Source organism: Diabrotica virgifera, chromosome 9 (genome assembly GCF_917563875.1).
Source record: "Diabrotica virgifera virgifera chromosome 9, PGI_DIABVI_V3a".
Taxonomy (NCBI): Eukaryota; Metazoa; Arthropoda; class Insecta; order Coleoptera; family Chrysomelidae; genus Diabrotica; species Diabrotica virgifera.
The window spans coordinates 51,261,543-51,281,362 of record NC_065451.1 but is presented as its reverse complement, the minus strand read 5'-3'; the positions used below and the strand labels follow the sequence as shown (position 1 = coordinate 51,281,362).

General features: G+C 31.8%; 1 protein-coding gene across 1 annotated transcript in view; it reads right to left on the bottom strand.

The window, feature by feature from the left end:
- Positions 1-19,274, bottom strand: part of LOC114332455 (uncharacterized) — a 31,517-nt gene extending 12,243 nt beyond the window's left edge. The window contains exons 1-2 of the mRNA XM_050660116.1: positions 19,178-19,274; positions 12,688-12,873 (exon numbers count right to left, since the gene is read on the bottom strand). Coding sequence (XP_050516073.1) covers positions 12,688-12,873; positions 19,178-19,274 — 283 coding nt within the window. The remainder of the gene's footprint in view (positions 1-12,687; positions 12,874-19,177) is intronic.
- Positions 19,275-19,820: the final 546 nt, after the last annotated feature.

Below are 19,820 nucleotides of genomic sequence, written 5' to 3'. Positions count from 1 at the left end.
TAGAAATTAACTGTTATAACAATTAGTTTTAAGTTCTCATTGTAATTAACTATTGTATTACCAATATTATTTGTGTCAATGGCCATTGCAGCCGAGACACATAAATTTAAATAAAAAAAAAATAAAAAAAATCAACTTTTTTTGATACTCGGGATCCTGGTCTAATTATTCTAATATTCTAAACATAACAATGTGTTCAATTTGAGGTTTAAGTTTTTCACTTTCTTTTATTGGTAGAATTTGGACACATATAAAGCTATTGCGCACATGAAAGATTAAAATTTCTTCATTTCTCATAACCTTTTGTCCCTATTAGGTATCGCATTAGGATTCATTTTCTTCCTTTACCCATTTTCGATGTATTACTATTTTTGGGTCATCATCTTTAACTATTCAATAGTTTTTTCTTTATTTTTTCCCAATTCTTTGATCTGATATATACATTTCTTTCCCGGTCTTTCTCTTCTCCGTTTCCTTCTACTTCCCAATTCTAATATTTGCATTGTAATTTTTTCTGGTTTCATTCTATTAATATGTCCGAACCACAACATTTCCTTCTGTTTGATGTACTCACCAATAGGTTTCTGCTTTGTCGTTTATCTGTTATCTTCATTTCTTATCCTGTCCCATTTTGTTTTCCACACATTTATGTTTTTTCTGAATTGTCCAGTTTTCGTTTTTGTGTCCTAGTATTGTTGTATTAATTGTGTAGTATGATCGTGTAGATTTATTTCCCCTTTTTTTTACTCCGTCACAATGCTACCCAGATATTCGTACGTTGATATTGTTTAATGTATTTAATCTTCTTATTGTTTTGGTCTTCCTTTTGATTAACTATCATCATTTTTGTTTTATTTATATTCACCTCCATATTCATTTATGGTAGGTATTTCTTCAACAACAACTAATTATATTTAAAGCATCAGTTAATAAAATAAGTATAGCCAGAATGATCGCCAATATTGAATATAATCGCCAATTGATAAGAAAATTTTTTCAGTCCAAAAATTAACCAGCCTTTGCATTTTATTTTTATTGATCGCTACCAATACAATATCATCTACGTAGAGTAAGTAAACTTTACTGTTAAAACAAGTAAACTGTAATTTTACTCTTTGCAAGTTCCTGTATCCAATTATTATATTTAGGTTTTCTACTTTAGCTTTGAGGTTCTTTATAATCCTGTCTATTATTATGACGAAATAGTCCAGAGAAATAAGGTTTTTGTTGGGACACTTGAGCAGCCAGGTTGCAAATGGAGTTTTTGGGTACTATATACCTATAAGTACTATATATACCTATAAGTACTTTTTGGGTACTATATACATTATAAATACAAAAATGCCCGTCACAGTTCGGACGAGAAACTTAGTTATTAACAAATAAGGGTCAAAAATGGCAGTTTTTTCGTTTAAATCGCTACAGGTAAAAATAGGTTAATTAAATATCCCATTTATAATATTTTTCTTTTTGTAGATGAGCCAAGGTTTAAAATGGCACATTTTGAATTTTGGTCCGATCCTTTTTTGTTTCGGAAAGTGCAAAATAAGACTAAAATTTCAAAAATGAAAAATGTGCTATAACTTTTGCGGAAATGGCCTTAAGACTTTCATATTGCACGAAAAGTTGAGTCAAACATTCCATATAATGCACACAAAATTTTAAAATGATTCGTTAATTAGTTTAAATTTTATTCAATTTGTTTATCGCAAAGAGCTTTTTTTTCGCAATGTTATTGTTCAGAAAATAATAATCACAAGCAATTCTGTGGAAACCACAGGCAAAAATAATAGTTATATTTTTAAAGTATTGAAAAAATCTTTAAAAAGTCGTTTTTATCACTGCGAAAAAAGTTTAGTAAAATAGAGTCATTTTTGGCTTCTAAACAATTTGAATAACTTTGTTAATATTGACTATAGAGTAAATCTACTTTAGTGTTTCAAAAGCTGGTATTTTTATACGAATTTTCAAAAAAAAAACTTTTTGCCTAGGTTAACTAGGTTCAAAGTTAGCCACTTTTTTTTAATTCGCAGGTCTATATACATCAAATTCTCCTGTAACAGTGTTAGTTACCATACTACTCCGAAACGGCTTGGCCGATTTTTATAAAATTTTACACGTTTATCTGTAGGACGTTGAAGAGGTTTTAATCTATTTTTTATACCTATAAATCATAAGGGGGGTTGCCCCCCTGAATTTTTTTTTATTTTTTTGGACAAAATTATCTACCTTAATTTTGTATGATGTAGAATTAAAAAATACATACAACCCTTAATTTTCACTCTTCTATCACCAACCCCTATTTGTTAATAACCATCTATATATTTACATCTATAAAATTCTCCTGTCACAGTGTTAGTTTCCATACTCCTCCGAGTCAACTTTACCGATTTTTATGAAATTATATATGTATATTTGGTAGGTCTTAGAATCGGTCGTAATCTATTTTTCATATCCCTGAGTGATAAGGGGAGTTCCCCCTAACATTTTGTAATGTTCGGTGGGGTTGTGTGTACATAAAGTACTCTATAAGACTACGACTACATAGAAATTAAAAAATTGTGATCAAAATCCATCAACAAGTTCCAGCGATATTAATCGCAGCATATGTTTGCAGAATCAGTTTCATTTTTTGAGTGCACGTATTTTAGTAATTCCCCTCCACCGACCACGAATTAATTCTATTCGAACGCCATTATTAAAGCTTTATTAACCACTCTGTTGAGGTTCAAAGTTTACTCAAACTTTTACACACAACCTATATATCTTCAACTTTAAAATGGCTCTAGTTAGGTTGCTTAATTGTTATAAACAAAGTAGCCGTCCATTAAATAAAAAAAGTGGCTAACTTTGGCCGTAGGCCTTGACCTAGGCAAAAAGGTTTTCTTTGAAAATTCGTATAAAAATACCAGCTTTTCAAATTCTATTGTAGTTTTAGCCTAAAGTCAATATAAACAAAGTTTTTCAAATTGTTTATAAGCCAAAAATGACTCTATTTTAGTAAAATGTTTTCTGAGTGATAAAAATGACTTTTTAATGATTTTTATAAATGCGTTGAAAATATGACTATTCTTCTTTCATGTTGTTTTCACAGAATTGCTGCATCATTATTATTTTCTGAACAATAACATTGCGAAAAAAAGCTTTTTGGGATAAACAAATTGAATAAAATTTAAACTAATTGACGCATCGTCTTAAAATTTTTTGTGAATTGTATGGACTTTTTGACTCAACTTTTCATACAAAATGAAAGTCCTAAATTTAGTTTTGCAAAAATTATAGCAAATTTTTTATTTTCGAAATTTTAGTTTTATTTTGCAATATCCGAAGCAACAAATAATCGGACCAAAATTCAAAAAACGCTATTTTAAACCTTGGCTCATAATAACTAAATTTCTCGTCCAAACTGTGACGGGCATTTTTGTATTTATAATGTATTAGGTATATAGTAGCCACAAAACCCATTTGCAACCTGGCTGCTCAAGTGTCCCGAACATGGTATATTTTTGCCTTATTTCCCTGGTGTAAAAAGCAATATCTCTCTTTTATTCCTTTATTTATTTTGAATTTATTGGACCTTTGACCTCCCATTTGTACTTCTCTGACTGTCTTGTATTGTAACATTCCTGTTTTCTTTGAGAAAAATTTCTCACTTGTGTTCAAAATTTTTCTGATGGGTGAGAGGAGTGTGTAACGTTACAAACGTCACATCTTTGATATTTTATTTTTAAATAATTATTTTATTTTATTTTCTTTAATATTTCATTAGTAATTATTTTCTTCTATTCGTTTTAACTTGCTTTTTGGTTAAAAACTAGTTTGGCGCCCGTTCTATAGGCAACTATATTTACATTGTATCATCTCTTGTGTTCCATGTTCGTTATTTCAAATTTCGTCCAAGGCACAGAATAACTAACCATACAGAAGCGAAACTCAGGCCGAAAACGTTAACATAAATTTCATGCTCATGCGTCACGTAACTGGTGCAACCTCACTTTTGCGACTGACAGCGACAGTTGTTAAGATAAATTTTATATTTATATATGTTTTATTTTATAGTTTATTTATATTTTATAGTTAAATTTTATATTTCATATTTAATTAATAACTACTTGTCAAAAATATCACATCATTTGGAATGGTCTATTCCTTAGAACATCAAGTTCTATTCTGTAACTGGTGCACAAGGTCAAATATTTCGGTCACCACAAAATCAATGGAAATGACAGTAATATTCGCTTCTATATGGTTAGTTATTCTGTGTCCAAGGTTCGTTGTCATGTCGTTTTAATGGCAGCGACAACCCCCATATTTTATTCTCAAAATGGTGGTGGAAATGTCATAAAAGGCAAAGAAGCTTCAAAATTAAATCATTTTTATTCCAAATCAAATCTTCTCTTGGGTTTTTTGGATAAGATCACCGTCCTCCCTCTGGGAGCTTCAAAAAGCCTATCGCCGGCGATGACAGTAAGGCTGACAACAATGGGACCATGAAATCTAGTAGACTGGGAGATATTATACAGAAGTTCAGCCACGATTTTCTAAGTCCTGCCATTTGCAATACTGGAAGGGTAGACGATGTACTTACAATCTGTGGAAATATCCACAAATTTCCTGTCACATTTTCCTGTAAAAATTAGATTTTCCAAAAAAATAAAAATAGGGTTCTGCGATGAATTTCTAAGTCCTGCCATATCCGTAGATAGACAGGATACTATCGATTTTATGAAGAAATTTTTTTGGGCAGGAGGGTTGCAAACGGGGTAACGGAGTATATATGTATACAAACATGTAAGGAAAATAATGAAATTTTCATGATTTTTTAGGTCCTGCCAACTAAATAAACTAAACATATTTATTTCAAAATGACCAAAAAAATATTGGCATGACGTCTCCTAATGTTTAAGTATACTTGTCCCTTGGAAAATTCTGCGGAAAATTTTCATCCTGATTCCGTGATTTTCTTAGTCCTGCCTTTAAAAAGTTATAATACTCAAATATAATCAATTCCTTTTCGGTACTCGGCAGGAAGGTTAAACGGTTCTTGTAAGACAGCAGGAGTCCTAGATTTGTAAGAAAATTCGTGAAAAAGTCAACTATTTTCTGAGTCATGCCATTTTGCACATGTTTCAAGAATCTTAATATAAGTCTATTTATAAAGAGGCAGGATGGTTTTATGGTTATTTTGTATACAGGGTGGGTCATTAGTGAGACAAAGTCCAATTACTCGTTTGTCGTAAGATATACGAAAAAAGTTATTTAGGTAAAACATGGGCCACAGATAGGACTATGATTTAACAGTATTTTCTAATATACAGGGCTACCCGTTTTCACAGGGTGACACAAATATTTGTTGTTTAAATGGAATACCCTGTATATTTTTACATTCTTGGATTCTACTCGATGTTCTCTTTAATAAAATATAGTGTTTTGAAATATTATACTAGGTAGTTTAAAATATAATTACGTTTTTCTGTTAATTTTGTAGGAACATTCACACCCTATACCTATTGTTAGTGATTTGATATCCAAACTTCTATTAATTTATGTTTAAACGATTTTGATATAGTCTACTATTGTCAGTTATTAATAGTATACCAAAATGTTTAATTTTAGTATACGGGGTTGGTTGAAACTCGGAATGAGTATTTTCTGAGTTTTCTTAAATGGGACACGCTGTATTTTAGTATTATAATAAAATGGTATTTTATGGTAACTTTTTATTTGTTAAGCATTTTCTGTACCATATTTATATATTAATTTCGGCAGTAAATTGATACAGACAAATTACTCAGGTGGATTTGGGGTTTCTGAACAAGAATGTCACATTAGAACAGATCTTTACCTAGTGCTCGGGGTGACTAATATACACGCCATATTCTTAAATTTCGAGGCTTTCAGACACTAAAGTGATGCAAGTAGATTACTCGAGGAGTTTTGTGGTTGCTGAACATGAATACGCCATAAGAATCGACCTCCAAAAACTCTCTAAATTCGAGATCAGTCGAGGGTCGGTTGTAATGTCATATTCGTGTTCGGCCATCCCAAAAACCCTCGAATAATCTGTTTTCTTTAATTTATTGCCGATATCCCACGAAACTCCAGATGACGTGCCTTAGCAGCAACTCTGGGCACTGGGTGATTCGGAGGTCGGTTCTGCTTGCGTATTCGTAACTCCATAAACCTCTAAAATAACAAAATTTTGCCATTAATACACTGATTTTGACAGGTTTATGCACTTTTGGATGCATGTTATGCACTAAAATGAAATTTCCACCCATTTTTATATTGTACACCTTTTATTTGAATTTGAAAAAAATTTAAAAAAAATAAAAAAAACGGTGTATTTGCCGACTTAAAGCAAGAGTAACTTTTAGTACTAGAATACCTCATAATTTAATACTCTAGTCTCAAAAATGTCTAAAAATTTAAAGACCAATAAGTTAGGAGATAAAATATCCGTTGATCTACCCAAGACGGATGCCTATGACCAGTACTAGAAATTCACAATTGATAAAATCGATTGATCTCTGGAAGAGAAATAAACGTAGCAGTTTTCGTTTTCCTAAATAGAATTTTTCTAAATTCTTTTAAACTCAAAAAACCAAAAAACGAAAAATTTTTCAAGTCGATTTTTCTAGAACACTGCGTATTCTTCTGAGTTAAAGCAAAAGTACCTTTTAGTACAAAACTATCCCAGAATTTAATAATCCAATGTCAGAAATGCTTAAAAGTTAGACAGAAAAGTTATTCGATAAAATATCCGTTTCCGTACCCAAAACGGACCCCTATGACCGGTACTAAAAATTAACAATTGATAATTGACATTTGACAATTGACCTCTGGAAGATAAATAAGTGTACTAGTTTTCGTTTTTCCAAATAAAAGCGTTCTGCAGCTATTTTAAAGAAACTAATTACAAGACTTCGATAGCTTCTTCTAGACGAAGCATATCGAAGTAGAGGTCGTCCGCCAACCAGATGGTCTGATGACATCAAACAGATCGACAGAAACTTGATGCAGACAGCACAGGACAGAAATGCATGGAGAAGACTGAGGAAGACCTATATCCAGCATTGGATAGATCCGGGTTGAATTATGACGATGATGAATTACAAGACGCCATCTTTAAAGAGCTTTAGCTTTCCACGGAAGCATTTTTGAACTAGGTGAATTGAGTTAAATTTTCTTAAAATTATCTGAGGAATCTCCGGTTTTCGTTTGTTATGAGAGCTTCTGGACACCCTGTATAATATAATGGGTAGGTAAATTCCCTACTATAACCAATAAATTGTAAAAAAATTTTATTTACTTTTATTGCGTTTACTTAGATAAAAATATGATCTAATCACTTAAAATAAAGATGTTACAGTTGCTATTAGATTTGAAAAGTGTGTAAAAATTCCGAGACATTATTCAGGAAAATAATATTTAATAGTATACGATTGTTTTAATGATACACAAATTAATTTTTTGTATTATTCATCTTTGCGGTTATCCTGCCAAGTTGTAAACGGTTTTAGATTAGTGTTTTTTAAGCATACTCGACATGGCATGACTCAGAAAATTGTGGTGATATGAATATGTTTGTATAACACCCTGAAATAATTTTACAGACACACAATTTAATTTTTCTATACGAAATAACTATACAACCATCCTGCCTCTTTGAAAATATATTTATATTAACCTTCTTGAGATATGTGCGAAATGGCATGACTTAGAAAATCGTGTAGTTTTCCACAAATTTTCTTACAAATTTTTTAACTATATATAGTAAAAAAGGTGTAACTAAACATCCTGCCATTTTGAATAATATCTACTGAAATTATTTATTTTATAACAAAATTTATTTTATGACTTAGAAAATCACGGAACCAGAGTGAAAATTGTATACAGAATTTTCCAAGAAACAAGTGCAGTTAAACATTAGGTGACGTCATGCCAACATTTTTTTTTGGTCATTTTGAAATAAATATGATTAATTTATTAAGTTGGCAGGACTTAAAAAATTATGAAAATTTCATTATTTTCATTACATGTTTGTATATCTGTATACTCCCTTAGTCCTTTTGCAACCGTCCTGCCCAAAAAATTTTCTTCATAAAATAGATAGTGTCCTGTTACTATGGATATGGCAGGACTTTAAAATTCATCGCAACTCCCAATTTTTTTTCATGGAAAATCTAATTTTTACAGGAAAATGTCACAGGAAACCCGTGGATTTTTCCACAAATTGTAAGTACCTTCTCTAACCTTCCAGTATTGCAAAGGGCAGGACTTAGAAAATCGTGGTTGAACTTCTGTTAATATCTCCCGGTTTATAGGCTGCATCCTCAACATCTTTCGCTGCACTGACCTAGGGCCTCACCTCAACATCTGCCCAGGTCAAGAGAAGTCCACAGCAGTACCATTCAACATCAAGAAGTTACCATCAAATACCAGCTACCAAAAGCCATAAGTATAATCCAGAATTGTTAGTTTTTGGCAAGGATTTGAATACATTTGTTAATGCAATTTACTAAGTCACATTTTTATTGTATCTTTATGAACAATAAACATGATTAGTTAAAAATACTGTTTTGTTTGCTTTCATTACAAACTTTCATAGTTCATTTCTAAGATTAGGACAAGACGAACACACACCTGAGTGACTGAGCTAAGCTAAGGGTGTGGTGATGGCTATCTTAGATGATTGAGGTAATATTTTCGAATATTATTTACGTTACAGTATGTACTTTCTATGATGTTGATTAATTTTTTAGGTACATACTTCTAATTATTGTTCTCGACATTCTCATATTTTTTCCTGTCGATCAAATCAAAAGCTGCCTTTAAGTAAATAAAGGTCAAGTATAGTCAAAGTTTTTCTCCTCATATTTTTCTTTTTATTATATTAATATGTATATGAAATCATTTTTCATTGTTCAACGTACTCCCTGAGTCTTTTCTTTGTTATCAATGTAGGTACATGGTTTATAGACTTGGGCTAGACATATTGCTCTGTAGTTATCCCATTGGGTTTCTTCCCCTTTTTTATGTATTGGTACGATTATATTATTTTCCCATTCCTCGGACATCTTTTGATTCTTCCAAGCTTCTTTGCAAATTATCAACAGCCACTTCTTTCCCTTTCCACCTAGATACTTTATCACTTCTTTTCTTAGCGCAATTTCGTGCTCTTCACATGCTTTCCCTGTTTTGATTCCATTTATGGCTTCATCCATTTCCTCTCTTGTCATCTCCCATAAGCTTTCCACTACTTCGTCTTCCTCTAAATATTCTTCTGCCAGTTCGCCCCCCCCCCCCCCAATTTTCTCCGATTTTAGTTTACTGTTTTTGTCTTTTATTGCTCTTGTTTCTTTTGTTTTGTTGCCTGTTAGCCTCTTAATGTGAGTCCCGAATTGTGTATTATTTATTTTATGTCCTTCGTTCCAACTATGTATGTAGCTCCCAATTGTTCCCAGCTTTCTCTTTTTGCCATTTTCACTGCCATTTTTCATATGTTTCTCTTTGTAATATTTATATTCCTTCTTAACGCTTTCTGTAAATGTTTGGTTGTATTTTCTTCCAGGCATAGTCTGGGCTGATTATCGGAGAATAGGCCATTTTTGGGAAAAGTTATTTACCAGCAATTTTATTGCTGGAATCTAATCTTATGATTGTATATATTAATAATATAGATATGCAAAGTCCGCAGATAGTGTGCTACTTTTTTTATAAACAAAATGGCGCCTGAAAATCGTGTTTTTTCAATATTTGCTCTATAACTCCAAAGATTTTATCTTTAGACCAAAAACACTATAAAAAAGATTTTATCTTTAGACCAATAAAAATTCACCACAATTAAATTCTGCATAGAGACGTGTTTTTTCCGATTTACTTCGACGAAAACTTTCCCCGGAAAAAGCGGGTTTTTCCAACAAAATCTTTAATTGTCAACTAAACTTTTAGATAAGTAGTTGTTAATCAATAATTAAATAACTTGGTAACGTAAAAGCCCTTTCCATATATAATATAATTCCAAAAGTCGATGGAAATTGAATGAACAGTTTAGCAACAATTGAAATGTTAATTAAAAATTTACGGTCGCTATAATAACGACAATAATTATGATGCATAATAATAACTACGAAACTACGATTTTTTCATAAAAAGACACTATACCTATCTAATGTATTTTACAGAATTGAAATTGGACTATTTAAGCGGCCTCAGGAATATTTTAAAATTATAAACAATTTTTTGGCTTATAAACAAATAGAATATCTCGGGAAATATTAAACTAAATTAAATTGTGAAAACGGTATTCGAAAGACAGCGGCAGGACGCTTCTTATAAAAAGAAAAAAAGTTTAATTATGACGAGTGGTTCCTGAGATACAACCGGTCAAAGTTGACCGAAATTTACGGCAAAGATAAAAACAATAAGCTCATAATTTTTAAACCGTCACCTTTTTATTTTTGTCCTCTTTCTCCACACCAAATTTCATATCTTTAAAATCCTCATAACGTATATTATTATAATAAAAACTATCGATAATACGTGTGAAAATTGCCAAAAATAGCAAAATTCCAATCAAAAATTAGGTTGGAGAAAATGTAACCCTCAAAGTTCAAAATCGGTATACGTTAAAAAAATGCATTTTCTCGGCTTCCCATAGAGCAATTTCCTTCATTCTTTTTTTGTTCCCAAGTAACTCGAGTAGAGCCATCGAACTGACGCATTATTAAATGTCAAACTTGCTTTTGTTTTGTTATAATAAATTAAATTATTTATTATAACACAATATTTTAATTTGTTTAAATAAAAATTGTTTAAATAATTATACAGCTTTCAAATGAGAATATTTATGTTTTTAACTTTAAAAGGTACACTTGTAGTAAGTTTATCTAAAAAAAAAAGCCTACAACTGGAAAAAATATGTAATTTTCTGTTCTTATAAAAAAATAATCTATTATAGCAAAACAAAAGCAAGTTTGACATTTAATAATGCGTTAGTTCGATGGCTCTACTCGAGTTATTAGGGAACAAAAAATAAGGAAGGAAATTGCTCCATGGAAAGCCGAGAAAATGCATTTTGTTAACGTATACCGATTTTGAACTTTGAGGGTTACATTTTGTCCAATCTAATTTTTGATTGGAATTTTGCTATTTTTGGCAATTTTCACACGTATTATCGATAGTTTTTATTATAATAATATATGTTATGAGGATTTTAAAGATATGAAAATTGGTGTGGAGAAAGAGGACAAAAATAAAAAGGTGATGGTTTGAAAATTATGATCCTATTGTTTATATCTTTGCCGTAAATTCCGGTCAAGTTTGACCGGTTGTATCTTAGGAACCACTCGTCATAATTAAACTTTTTTTCTTTAAAAGAAGGGTCCTGCCATTGTCTCTCGAATACCGTTTTCGCAATTTAATTTAGTTTAATATTTCCCGAGATATTCTATTTGTTTATAAACCAAAAAATTGTTTATAATTTTAAAATATTCCTGAGGCCGCTTAAATAGTCCAATTTCAATTCTGTAAAGTACATTAGATAGGTATAGTGCATTTTTATGAAAAAATCATAGTTATTCTTATGCATCATAATTATTGTCGTTATTATAGCGACCGTAAATTTTTAATTAACATTTTAATTGTTGCTAAACTGTTAACTCAATTTCCATAGACTTCTGTAATTGTAATATATGCGAAAAGGGCTTTTACGTTACCAAGTTATTTAATTATTGATTAACAACTACTTATCTAAAAGTTTAGTTGAAAATTAAAGATTTTGTTGGAAAAACCCGCTTTTTCCGGAGAAAGTTTTCGTCGAAGTAAATCGAAAAAAACACGTCTCTATGCAGAATTTAATTGCGGTGAATTTTTATTTGGGTGTTTTTGGTCTAAAGTTAAAATCTTTGGAGTTATAGAGCAAAAATTGAAAAGACACGATTTTCGGGCGCCATTTTGTTTGTAAAAAAAGTAGCACACTATCTGCGGACTTTGCATATCTATATTATTAATACATACAATAATAAGATTCGATTCCAGCAATAAAATTGCTGGTAAATAACTTTTCCTTGTATTTTGCTAATTAGCCCAGAGTAGCAGTTCTTTTTTCTTTGTTGCAGTTGTATTTTCTTTTCCTTTATTAATGTTTCGACTTTGACATTCCCTTCTGCCCTCTAACATGTTTGTTACTTTTTCTTATTCCGCATACTTCTTCCGCCTTATCGGTTATTGTTCTTTTGGATATTTTGAAAAAACTATTCTTTTGTTTCGTGTTGGTATTTTTCTTGTATTTATCTCTTTTTTAGTTTGTATATTGCTATTTTTCTGTACTCACTTTTATCTTAATGTATGCCTACTGTTAGTATACATTCTACTACGACTGGCCTATGCTAGGGTCCTATTTCTGCTTCTCTTCTTTTTTCAACTTTTTGTATTACCTTTGTTGATTCTTTCATATGTCCTATGAAAGATTAACATAAATATTCAAAATGTTGCCGTCTGGATTGAGAAAATCTGGTAGTGTAAATTTATTAATCTCACATTGTAAACGAAACTACCTTTGGTCTCTCCCCATTTGGTCTCACGCTGCCCGCACCGCTCGCTAGCTCTCCACTATATAGGTACATAAGCAGAAGTATCAAAAATGTTTGGAGTAAAACACTTTTTAATAATATGTATACTTACACATTACGGTACCAACTGCAACTGTTAGTATAATAATAAATCTCTTGTGACAATTTATGTAGTAGCCATACTTCCTGATTGAATTTTCAGTTTTACAAAAATGTCGCAAGAGCTTCGGCCAACACATAGATAATTTAAAGAATGCAATTATAATAAAATTGGTATTGAGACAAAATACGAAGCTATCTAAAACACATAATGAATTATTAAATATAATAACAATTGAATGTATTAACAATAATTAATCAGCAGAGTAAGAGTAAGTCCGGCAGTTTACCTGAATACAATAGGTATGTTCCTTTGTTTTCTGGTGTAGCACTAGTTTTGAAAAAGTGTACTTAGTGCTAAATAAGTGCTACATTAAGTCGTTCCTTTGTATTAATTTACTTTACTTACGACTTTTAGTCCTAATTGTGTCGTTGCAAATATGATTAGGAGACCTTTCAAATGAGGTATCCCGTGACTTCGGTTTTGATTTTAAAAAAATTGTTAATTACGTCATTACGCTTGTAGAGCTGGATCCCGCGTACCAAAAAAAAGATGATTAATAGCAAGCTGAAAATTTGTTTATAGCTTAACGGTGTCTAGTCGGACAAACTTTGATGTATGGGAACACTGGAACAGGCGAAGTTTTAATTGTGGAACAGGTTAAAAATCGACAGACTACGAAAACATTCCATGTATTTTGTCGGACAGAATTTCTAATTTATTTGTTACCATTTCATTAAACTCTCATGCAAAAATCAGACTGGTGTTTATCACCAACTGGACATGTTAATGAGTGGAACACGAAGAACATGTCAAATGACAGGAATCATGTTGGTTAGTAATAGCAGTCTGATTTTTCCATGAGAGTTCAATGAAAAGGTAACAAATCAATTGGATGTTCTGTCCGACAAAATACATGGGACGTTTTCGTAATCTGACATTCCAAACTTTTAAACTGTTCCACAATTAAAACTTCCCCTGTTCCAATGTTCCCGTACATCAAAGTTTGTCCGACTAGACACCGTTAACCTATTAACACATTTTGAGCTTGCTATTAATCAACTTTTTTTGGTACGCGGGATCCAGAACTATTGTTAACGATTAAAACTCATTAATTACGTCATTACGCAACACTGATGACGTCATGTACTGCATATATATAACAATATACATTATTGTTTTAATCTTTGTTATTCATAACTCGTGTCACTTTGCACTTTCCAAGAACTTGTAATAATTACGCTCTCTCTCTCTCTCTCTCTCTCTCTCTCTCTCTCTCTCTCTCTCTCTCTCTCTCTCTTTCTCTCTCTCTCTCTCTCTCTCTCTGTGTGTCCGTACTTCCTCCAACTGCCTACCACTGACATCGGTGAGCACTGGAAATTGAAACACCTGCCAAAAGTAAAAAATACCGCGAAGAACGACGAGAACTAAGTTTGATCCGGAGTATTCATCTGGCAAGAACTTCACCTACTCCAAGAAGGAGAATTAAGAAGCTAAAGGCCAACAACCTGCCCTTGAAAAAAAACAACCTGCTACGAAAACTGCAAATGTGACCCGGAATTCTGCGTTTAGCCCATCAATTCTTCAAATCTTTATATTTTTAATGTCTTTAAAATTAACAATTTTTTTACAAAAAAAAAGCAAATTGTTCTTACCTAATAAATGTAATTTAAAATCGTTCATACACATTCTCACAAAACTGGCTATACAAAATATACTAGTTGCTGTAATAGTAAAAATGGCATAGATAGTCCAAGGGCACAACCATTTGAATGAGATAGATGTATTTTGTGTATCGAGAATGTTGCACAAGGGGAACATGCCAAAAACTTGTGCCACTCTTATAACATACTTTGTATTACTATGAAGATCATCTGTTTTAATGGGTTTTGGATGGACAGCTAAAAAGATAGCTAAATAATTAAATTGAGCTAAAAAATAAAGCTACAATATGTCAAAAAAAACGACGATTAAAAAATATAGTACGTTCTTTAACGGTAAAATATTGCAAAACCTCTAAATTTTAAAGAACCGCTTGGATTGACATGAAATTTGGCATACACATAGCTAATAAGTCAAAGAAAAAAAGTGATATTATGCCGATGTGTGCTTTGCCCTAGGGTTGAGTTTCACCTCCTCTCGGAGGTGAAAAAATATATGTCCAAAATAATTCCAGAAATGGATAAACTGACTAATTCTAGGCAACTTTTGTTCTATAGAGTTTTTTCACCAAGTCAATACTTTTTGAGTTATTTGCGAGTGAACATGTTCATTTTTCAACAAAATAACCACGTTTTTAGACAGTTTTTCGCAAATAACTCAAAAAGTATGTCGAAAAAAATATTCTTAGCAAAAATATAGCCTGTAACAAGTAAAAAAGATCATGTATATATTAGGTCTCTATACGTAGCAAATACAGAGTAACTAGCTAATGAAAATATGTTCATATTCGTCAAATTCCAAATCGACTATTTTAACGTGATATAACCAAAAAATTAAACACTTTTTGGGGAAAACTCAATTACAACTTTTTAAAACGTTTAAAAAAGCTTTATTTGTGTTTTATAAAAAAAATTATAGCATCAAAAGTAAACAAGTTACACTCAAAATAAAGTTGGTCCCTTTTCTTTGGTAAAAAAATCAGGAAAATCACCCCCTCCCTACTTAGCATCTCAAATGAACTTAATCGTTTCCATTTCACAAGTTTCTTTACTCGTGTATGTATTGTTTATATGATTTGTAAGTTTCATCGGTTCAAAGTCCTTATTTTTGAAAGGGCTGTAGTTAAAAGGGCTTGAACGATTCACCAATCAGGAGTGTATGCAAATTTAGAAACATCAAATCTTAACCAATTTTTGTCTTACAGAAAAACAAAAAATACAAAAGATTTAAAAAAACTAGGCCGACTTTTTTTATTATTTAAGTTTTTTGTTATCTGCAACAATTTTTAAGTTATTTTGAAAAAAAGCATTTCCTTCAAAATTAAAATTTTTAAAAAGTTTACGTTAAAACCAATTGTTTTCAAAAATAAGCACTTTGAATTAATAAAACTTGCAGATCATGTATAAAAAAACATAAAAGTAAAGGAACTTGTGAAGCGGTAACGATTAATTTCAGTTAAGTTGCTACTTAGGGGGTGATCCCTACGATTTTTTTTTCCAAATCAAAAGGGACCAACTTTATTTTGAGCGTAACTTGCTTACATTTGATGCTAGAAACTTTTTTTATAAAAACAGAAATAAAGCTTTTTTAAAACACTTTAAAAAGTTGTAATGAGTTTTCCAAAAAGTGCTTCATTTTTTGTATATTTCACGTTGAAATATTCTATTTGGAATTTGGTGAACATGAACCTATTTTTCATTAGCTATAAATCTGGTTCTGATAGGTGTAGAGACCTCGTGCATACACCATTTTTTTTACTTTTTTATAGGCTATATTTTTACTCAGAACATTTTTTTCGATAAAATACTTACTTTTTGAATTCATTGCGAAAAACCGTCTAAAAACGTGATTATTTTATTGAAAAATGAACAAGTTCACTCGCAAATAACTCGAAAAGTATTGACTATGTGAAAAAAGTTTATAGAACAAAAGTTTCTTAGAATTAGTCAGTTTATCCATTTCGGGACTTATTTTGGACATATATTTTTTCACCCACGAGGGGGGGGGATGATACTCACCCCCAGGGCAAAATCACACATCGGCACAATATCACTTTCTTTCTTTGACCTGTTAGCTATGCGTTTGCCAAATTTCATGTCAATCCAAGCGGTTCTTTAAAATTTATAGCAAAAACCGTGAAAGAATGTATTAATAAAGATTTTTGCGTTATTGTGATCGTGTAGTTAGTATCTGTAACACTATAAAAATTATTGTTAGATTATTACTTCTAGGTCTGGATCCCGCGTATGAAAAAAAAGTTGATTAATAGCAAGCTGAAAATTTGTTAATAGCTTAAGGGTGTCTATTCAGACAAACTTTGATATATGGGAACACTGGAACAGGGGAAGTTTTAATTGTGGAACAGGTTAAAAATTTGGAACGGTCAGACCACGAAAACGGCACATGTATTTTGTCCGACAGAACAGACTTAAACTCTCCGAACAGAGATTAGAATCTCATGCAAAAATCAGACTGCTATTTATCACCAAATGGGTGTTTTAATGAGTGGAACATGTAGAATATGTCAAATGACAGGAATTATGACAGGTGATAAATAGCAGTCTGATTTTTTCATGAGAGTTTAATCTCTGTTCGGAGAATTTAAGTCTATTCTGTCGGACAAAATAAATGTGCCGTTTTCGTGGTCTGACCGTTCCAAATTTTTAACCTGTTCCACAATTAAAACTGCCCCTGTTCCAGTGTTCCCATATATCAAAGTTTATCCGACTAGCCACCCTTAAGCTATTAACACATTTTCAGCTTGCTATTAATCAACTTTTTTTTCATACGCGGGATCCAGACCTATTCTCTAATACATAGAGATATTTTAATCTTTTATGCATATACATTTTATAACCTAGCCTAGACCAAAATGTTGTAACCAGTGTTAGCAACCATACTACGATTGTAGTAGACATACTATAATAATTATAAAACAATTGTAGTCAGTAAAGAACCAATCAGATGTAAAATAGAAATTAATGACGTTAGCCCATTTGATCCCACTGTACTCGTCCGAGTACAGCAGCAAAAATGGCCTAGTAGTGACACATCTTGCAAAAGAGTGGTACTCCATGTATATATCCGATTCTATTAGGAAGTGTTGTAATAGATTTTCACAAATTATACCCTCGGAGGCGCTCCTGTTCCTAACCTGTGAGGCAGTAATTAGAAGCTAACCTCCATATTTTTGTTGAATCATTGAAGTGTTGCTATTTTGTGGTTTTGATATTATTTATCATTTTTTTATCTTTTATTGTTGGAAGGGTAAGTACTGGTAATGTTTATTTACACAGTGTAAGAATTTTTTAATATTGTTAAGAGTTTTTTAATATTGTTTAATATGTTACAAAATAGACATGTACTCATTTGAGTACAGTGGGTTTGTATGAGATCAAATATGTTTATTTAGTTTTTATTCTTTCATGTTCAATATTTGTATTGGAATTGATTTTCAAGAATTGCGGCCTATGAGTTCCATCGGAATTTATGGAAAACATAAAACACCCGCTTTAGCTTCAAATGACATATCGAGTTTCACTTATAAGATGTATCGGCGGTAGTTATTCCTCCTAAGGTTGACTATCAGACTGACAATGAGGACACAGATAAGGATGATATTCAGACCCAAAACTTTCCGAATGATATTCCCGAAGAAATAGATTACATGGGTGATGACTCTGACAACGACAAAGAAGACAATCTTCCTCTTGCCATTAGAAAAGAAAATTTATTGCAGGGTCAAAATAAAACCAAATAATGCCGCACAAAATAATAATCATCACTTTATGTAACGCAGGAAGAGATAAAGATATTTCTGGCTATTTTACTTTTTACTGGATACCATATATTTATATGCACGAGAGAGCAATTATTGGTGACTAGTGCAATTTCGTGGACCCGTTTTTAAGTAATTTAAAAATACCTTCAATAAAAAATCTACTTATTCTAAAAAGCGACTAGCAGAATTTGTACCAATTAGTCTAAAAATGGATGAAGGTGGTCATTTTCCAAAGAAAATAGACAAACAAATTCGATGTAGCCTATGCCACCAAAGTGCGTTGGACTTATAGTATAAAGTGTGAAGTGACTCTGTGTTTGAAACGTGATTGTTTTGTACAATTTCATGCTAGTTAGATTATAATACAGGATATACCCTAGTACCTATGTACCTACCTATATTGTAAGAAAATAAAACATTTTCATTTTTATACAATTTTTTATATTTTGACTCCCGATCAGCCCATTGTACTCGTATGAGTACACCTACTTTTTGCTAAAAATTCAATTTTTTTATGTCAAATAACAACGAATTTTTGCTATTTAACCCAGGTTCAACAAGTTCATTCAAAAAAATTTTGTATTATCAAAAAATAAATGTCGTGGGATCAAATGGGTTAGTGTTGCAACAGTAATGGAAATAGAATACCTTGTAATTACACTGTCCAGCTACAGAGACCTGGGGAAAGAAGTGAAAAGTCAAGAATAAAAAGCAAATAGACTGGCAGGGTGCCTTAATAACACTATATGGCGAAACCGACATATTAACACTGAGATGAAGTCAAAAATTTATAATGCCAGTGTAAAACCAATAACACAGGCCTGCAAAAATATATTTTTTTAAAGTTGTTTGAAATTTGATAACTGACTTTTATGTAGTTTTCAGTGCTGATTTAAAAAATGTAAATCATGTTTGTCTATCACGTCAGGATTTCTCACAAAGTAGGGGGTATATTTGGGTATAATAACAAAATGTAAGTAATTTGTCACCTCTTTCCAACGTTATAAAATTTATTTTATTTATTAGTCATGTTCTAATCTACATTGCCGTTACACTTACATTTATTTTTAAGCTCATAAGTCCTTATAATAACGCTTTCGCTTTCTGTCGAAGCTTCTTTTACTGCTTTTCCGGCTGTAGACTCGTTGAGGATCATCTCTTTTCTTCATCCAGCAGTAGTCTGCTATCATGCTGGCGTTCCATCTTCTTTTCCTTGGTATCTTCTTTCCATTTCTTTAATGTCTCGGTGAAATCTTTCGCCCTGCTTTTCACTGACATCGCCAAGGTTTGCCTTGAAGTACTAAAGATGTGAGTGGAGAAAGTGAAGCTTAATGCTCATGTTACAGCCAAACTTCTTAAAGTTGTCGATCATGTCTGCGACGATTGTCTTGTAGTTTGGATCTATTTTGTTACCGAGTAAACCGGTAACACCTAATTTAAAAGATGTCCAAGTCGCCTTTTCATTTTTGTTCACAAAGTTGGGATCTCTCAATAGTTTTCTAATGTCCGGTCCTACAAAGATTTCTTCCTTTGGTTTTGCCGTGGATAAACCAGGATACTGTCCACAAAGATATCTGAAACACTCCCTTCTTTATTCAGTGCCTTGACAAATTGTTTAAGCAGCCCTAACTTAATGTGAAGTGGTGTAAATATGACCTTTTTGGGATCCACAAAGCTTTTCCTCTCAACATTTTAAACTCCT